The 6595-nt window shown below is 33.3% G+C and overlaps 1 protein-coding gene across 2 annotated transcripts; it reads right to left on the minus strand.

Moving 5' to 3' along the window:
• Window positions 1–204: 204 nt before the first annotated feature.
• Window positions 205–6193, minus strand: AQP4 (aquaporin 4). 2 transcript variants are annotated; one of them, XM_053467246.1, is made up of 4 exons: window positions 5786–6193; window positions 5002–5166; window positions 2998–3078; window positions 205–621 (listed from the first exon to the last, which is right to left on the minus strand). In XM_053467246.1, the coding sequence occupies exons 1-4, from the start codon at window positions 6164–6166 to the stop codon at window positions 358–360; spliced, it is 891 nt and encodes a 296-aa protein (XP_053323221.1). In that variant the 5' UTR covers window positions 6167–6193; the 3' UTR covers window positions 205–357. The 2 variants fall into 2 exon arrangements, with proteins under 2 accessions (XP_053323221.1, XP_053323220.1); XM_053467245.1 differs by lacking the exon at window positions 2998–3078.
• Window positions 6194–6595: the final 402 nt, after the last annotated feature.

The following is a 6595-nucleotide window of genomic DNA, read 5'->3' on the forward strand; positions in this document are numbered from 1 at the left end:
AAAAACCGCTTGGGGCGGCAAAGTGCCGCCCCTTCTAAAGTGCCGCCTGGGGCAATTGCCCCAGTCGGCTCCATTGTAGGGCCGGCCCTGCATGTATCCTTTAGATGAGCACAGTCAGAGTCTTTAAGATCTTTGTTAATTAAACAGACATGTATACGGGTACACTGGTTTGAAGACCAGTATTAGAAAACACATTTACTTTACTGAGCTTATTCTAGACTGTACTGTATTTTACATGAAATACTGGATCTATGTTATAGATAAATGACGTTATATTATATCTGTCTCTTTAATTGAAGAAAAAGTTATTGGAGACATTACAGAAGGTTGTTCTATAGTTTCAGCACTAGGTGCTAGTCATACAGAAGAAAGGACTTCCTCAGAAGGGTCTATTCCTTTTTTTTCATCAAAGACATGAACAATTCCTGGTTTTAGCAATAGATCGTCTGATTCCACCTGGCTTTTGCTCTCCTCCACCTCACTATACTTCCCTTTGGATTGTTGGGTGGCTTTATTTAAAACGTCCTTTATGCGATTCTTCAGTTCAGGATCGGTACAGTAAACATATTCGTAAAGGGTTCCTGCGATGACTGCACCCACCACTGGTCCAACCCAATATACCTGGGAAAAAATAACACGTGTGACAAATTTAACTCATTGTACAAATATTGAAAAAAAAAAAGTATATTAAAGTATATATAAGTAATTAAAAAAATGTATTTGTACCAAATATCTTTACTTGCATTTTACTGTAATTTCTTGGCATACTGTGTAGAAAATAAGGATGGGAGACAAATGTCCATATTAATGGATTGGTTTGTTGATGTTAGAAAAGCAATGACAAAATCATGTATGTGAAGGTGTTCCTTGGAGCACCATATGGTGTGATGAAGACAGGGTTTGGAATTATGGTGGTGTCTTACTCATGTGAATTTGCCCAGATGGCACAATTTGCCTTGTTTACCACTATTTGTTAGAGTAATGGACAACAAATGACAAATACCACCATGTATATATATAGCCTACAGTGCCCTGATTTTTTTCTGGTAATTAACTACCCAATAGCTTAGTCAAAGCTTTGTTTCTTTAGGGAACACACTCTATCCTATTTATTTATGTTTTGATTGTAAAATGTTTTTAATTCTGATTATGAAATATACCATTATGTTTGTTATAGAAATGCTTTAACAGAACACCTAGATTGTAATTTCCTGCGGGAACAGGGCCCTTCATTCCTGTCGTATCTGTATGTCAATTGCTGTATTGTACTTGTCGTTACCTGTATCATTTTCTTCTTTGTACAGCGCTTTATAAATAAAGCATAATAATAATAATAATTCTGTTATAGATACATCAACAGTATTTTCTAGAGATAGAAAATGATGGCATGATAGGTTGCCTTGTAAAGGAAAGGTTCAAAGTGGGAATAACGCCTTTCTTCAACTGAATACATTTAACTGGGGAGTCAGATGGGGACAAAGTATGATTTTTAACATGTATTTATACAGAGCAAACAAATTACACAGCACTGTTACAATAGGTGACAATTAAAATTTTGCAATTAAGAAAATTTTAAATTAACAATAATTTGTGAGTGTAGCATGGAAAAACATTATTTCCTTCTGTTGCAATAATTTTTTTTCCCTTGCAGAGCTAGTGGCTAATATTGTTGTGGTATTTTGGGCTTTACTTGCTCAATTTGCACTGTTCTGAATGTTTATAACAACAAGTATATAACAATGTATATAACAAGTAGTCCTGCAAAACAATCAAAGCGTGAGAGAGAGTGAATGAGAGTTTGAGAGAGCGTGAGTGAGTGAGTGAGTGAGTGAGTGAGTGAGTGAGAGTGAAAGAACCAGTGAAAATTTGTATCATTTTGCTTTGTGTTTGTTTCTTTGGGGGATTCTCCTTGTAAGATTTAACAATTTACCGCATTTTTCAAATATCTGCATGTCCCTCTACAGTATGTTATGTAAATATGTAATCTGAGTATTAATGTCTATCTGTCTCCAAATTACACATTTTATCATATTTTACAAATAACCACTGATAAAGAATGATACATTACTGTATATGATAAGACATAAAAGCTTCCACATGCATTTTTCACAGTGTAAAATCTAATGGGTCCTCTTTTTAACATTGCCACCTAGTGTCTAAAGTGCCAAATGTTTTAAATGTAACATTTGAGAACTATTAAAGTCTAACTTTTGTCCTGACCCGTAAATTCTCATGGTAAATTAATACAATAATTACTCAATACTGTATTGAATTATTAATATCTAAATAGCAAACAATAATATAATGGAACATAAAGAAAATGCATTAACCAAAATGAATCAGTCCCATTTGCAGTATTCCCTACTACTCAAAAGGTTAAAGCATCCTGACCTCTAATGAGCTAAATATATGAATCTTAGTATTTTAAATCCTTTATTATGTATCTTGTAACTTTAAGAATATAATTGTGAGTAATCATTTTTGTCTCACAATTTTAAATTGTTTTTTTTTTATTTCATTCTGTTTTTGAAAACAGAACAGAGATTGGAATTAATTAAAACGTATCAACATCACAAGACAATCTGACAGTTTAAATTGTTTTACTGCAGCATATATTATTTGTTTAATGTTTATATGTTAAGCAATGCATTCTCTTTTTTAACACCCAATAATCTTCTCCATGAACATTCTCCTCACTCTCTAGCATAATATGTCCTATTATATTTCACCAACTGACCTCTGAATGATTTTTAATTATTAAAGAAATGTCACAGGAAAAAGAATGTGTGATTACGCATATTTTTTGAGAATAAGTGTATTTAAAGGTGTTTGGTTTACATGCAATATAATGTTTATCAATATATTTCTGTGACAAAGTAGTATTTTTAAAAGATGTATATAAGGTCTATCAACTGAAGGTCAGGAACGGATGAGGAGCATGTGTTTGTTTTCAAATGGAGAAATAGAGAGGGATGGAAATATTAGATTTTGATTTACCCAATGGCTTTCCCATATGTTCATAATAACAGCAGGTCCAAATGATCTCGCTGGGTTCATGCTGGCTCCTGTGTAATTGATCTGTAATATGAAATTAAAAAGTATAAAGCATATTAGTAAGCAGTGCTATTAGATGAGCAATGAAACTTCAAATAAAAAAACTGAAAAACTATTTTGTCGTGTTTAAACCCCACAATTAAACTTTGCTGTTGGAACAACTCACATATTTGCCATACATTTGTTTAGCCATTTTTTTACATTTTCTTGCCATTATTACATGTACTGGTGTCTGAACAATTATTTATTTTCCATTATTTTGAGAAAATCTCATAACCCTGGTTTTCATCACAGTACATCGAGTAGTCCCAGCAGCTTTTGTACAGCTTTAGTATATGTTATGCGCGCTAATGTTATTGTCAATTTTAGTGTTTTTAATAATTTAGTATTTTCCCTAATTGTAATAGTGCTACAGAATCTGCTGGCGTTCTATAAATATAATGGAATCATAATGATGTAGTAGTATGTTTAAGTAAAGTTGTCACAGTATCACAGTATGCTTCCCTTACTCTCATTGTTATTTAGCAATTTTCCACATATGTTAATTTAGTAATAATATACTATTTTAGATGCAGTAGAAGAGTTATTTATAACACCTTTTCAGTAGTAATCATAATAAGAGAACGGTTACATCCCAGATTGTCTTAAATCCTAATTCATATGCCTAGATGCAACATATCTGTCATATTTCCTTTTTACTTCTATACATATATAACGTCTCTTGTGTTGTTTTCTGTTGTGTTGCATGCGGGATGTACTGCCTTGTAACTTTCTTTAACTGCTTCCTTTAGGATGTCTGTAATATAAGTTTTAAAGAGTAACGACAAGGCTGTAAACAATTTTATATTGCTAGGGGCCCATACCGTATGTTTTCAGGAGCAAGAAGTGTGTTACAGGGACCTTTTAATGTTTCCATGTTCACTGAGGGGTCCTGGGAAATTAGTGTGAAATGTCCCGGGTATGCTTCATACCCTTCGTAATATTTAAATGGCGTTGAACTGAACCTCTTCTTCACATTTACCCAACAACATTTTATAGTTTTGTTTGTTTTTTTTTAAATTCATTTTTGTGAATTATTTTTCATGGTGTAAATTATGACATTTTAGTCCTGGAATGCTCTAGTCATCACTGAGGGGCATGAAGTGTTAGCCCACTATTTTAGTTGGTATTTTACCACTTAGCTTCCTGACACAAGGAGAACAAATATAAATGAATAAGTTATTATTTTGCACCAAATTATTGCGAGATCTGTTCTGGCAGCGGCAATTACACATTTTAATCAAAGATCTTTTTTTTTTACATACATGGGGAAGCCCACAGAAATTAAGTTGCTTTTCTATTCCAAGTATTTTGTACTAACTTGTTTTCAGGTAAGTGTAAGTGGTAATTGACTTTGTGTAGTGCTCTTTCTACGGTACAGCGCTGGGTTTAATTTCTTCCCAGTCCCAGAGAAAAAAAAAATGTTGGTGTTAGGACATTTATTAATTATTATTATTATTAGTGTCTTGTACTGAAACCAATATTTATTGTATGTTATGTAATTATCTTGAGTTTCTTCTAAATAACGCCCTATTAGGTTTCGTGTCTGTAACATATATACATATATAAATATAAAACAAAAAGTTTGCTTGACGGGAAGATCTTAGACATCCTAAGTAAGAAATTCAGAACAACATATGAAACCCCTGAATAAAGCATGCAGAGGGCCTATGTATTTCATGTTACACATTTTGGCTAACTGCCATTTTGCGGGTAAACTTCACTGCCCTACATTCTATTATTTCTTCCCGGAAGTAATTTGAACACCTTAAAATACTTAAATGCCAATTTTCCAGAATGGCAATGTTTTAAGCACGTTAATATGTCACACTGCCATAAAACATAAACTCAGTTAGCAATCCAATTAAATACATTCTAATACACTGTATTTATTTGTCTTGTACTTACAGCAAATAAATGTCCTATGGTCACAGAAAATCCAATTGCTAATGCTACCGATCCTGTGATGTCATTAAGCTTTGCATCACAGCTGGCACAAATGGTAAAAACCAATTGAAATGTAATGATCAATTCCACAAGGAGACCATGACCAGATGAAAGCTGTTTATTCACCTATGGACATAAAGACAAAGACATTTATATGTTAAGAAAAAACACTATTAGATACATCACCAATTGTTATGCGTTTAACAAAGCATTTGCAATAAGAATACACAGAATAAGTAATCAATAAATGATAAAAAAGTAGGTAATCAAATGATATTTGCTTAATTTAGCAATAAGTAACTACTGATTAATGCTGTAACGATAACACAACATATGGATGAAGGTTAATTTTCACACAGCTGCAAACTTACTTGAAACACTTAGCTTGTCCACTTTTCTCTTTTCACGCACAGAAGCACACATTCATGAACAAATACAGATAACAGTAAGGTAAATAAATCAGCCATCATGCTACCCTGTAGTTTAACACCACAGAAGTGATCAGTTACTCAGTTATACTTTATAATGTGCTGGTGAGTAACATGTGAAATAAAAAACTTGCGAAGTTTACAAATATGTCCATTAGACATCAGAAAGACACAATTACTTTACAATATCTGCCCCAAGAAAAAAGCAAAAACTATGACATCATCAATAATTTAATCTAAAGCTATATTTACAGCTGTTAAGGGTTCTTCCACTTTCAGGTTGGGCCAACAGGCCTCATGTATGGTTAGTAAATTACCTTTGTAACTCCCAGCATGCCTGTTACATCTGATGGTGTGACCAAGTAGAGTATCCCTGCTCCAGCTATGGCACCCAAACACTGAGCAACAATATAAAATGCTGACTTTGAAAGGCTGATCTTCCTCATGCAAAGCATGGCAACAGTTACTGCTGGGTTAATGTGGGCTCCACTTATATGTCCGAAGCACTGCACTAGGGTTGCAATGCTAAGTCCAAAGCATAGAGCTATAAGGACCAAGTCTTCTGGTTGGGGATTTTCCTTTGTACTCCAGTTGATAGTTGAGCCGCAGCTGAGCAGTACAAGTATTAGGGTGGCCAAAAATTCTCCTGACACTGCCTTCCAGAAAGGTTGGGTCCAAACTCCTTTGCATGCCACCATAACTGAATCACACTTGCAAAGAGGTCCACACTTACTAAAAGAGAAAAGATTGTTTTAGGCACAGATCACATAAATGTAAAAGTTATTACCCCGTAGTTTTTAAACTATATAGGTATAGCAAGTAATGTAACATTTAGTAATTTAGGTAAACTAGCCATAAAGATGTATGGAGATCCTAATTAGTTTAATCTTACTATAACCAAAATGTGTTGACGTCTAGGATAATAAAATGTACCATTGGTGAATCTCATTATTACAAAGTATTTTAAAATGATAAATGATGGTATAATTATACTAATAAGTAAAATGTATGTAGTGTAGAGGAAATTTGTATTTATCTTAATAAGCAGCATTGAAAGGGTTGGATTTGAAAACATTTTACAATGTTTGTATCAATTACATTTTGTCTCCTAAATATGGTTACAAAAA

Source organism: Spea bombifrons, chromosome 5 (genome assembly GCF_027358695.1).
Source record: "Spea bombifrons isolate aSpeBom1 chromosome 5, aSpeBom1.2.pri, whole genome shotgun sequence".
NCBI lineage: Eukaryota > Metazoa > Chordata > Amphibia > Anura > Pelobatidae > Spea > Spea bombifrons.

What these genes read in the sequence shown, in the direction of transcription:
- AQP4 (XM_053467246.1), bottom strand. Translation starts at nt 6,166, where the DNA reads ATGGTGGCATGCAAAGGAGTTTGGACCCAACCTTTCTGGAAGGCAGTG. An exon ending in GCATGCTGGGAGTTACAAAG is followed by an intron (nt 5,167 to 5,785) that starts GTAATTTACTAA and finishes TTATGTCCATAG; the next exon opens with GTGAATAAACAGCTTTCATC. An exon ending in CCATAGGACATTTATTTGCT is followed by an intron (nt 3,079 to 5,001) that starts GTAAGTACAAGA and finishes TTCATATTACAG; the next exon opens with ATCAATTACACAGGAGCCAG.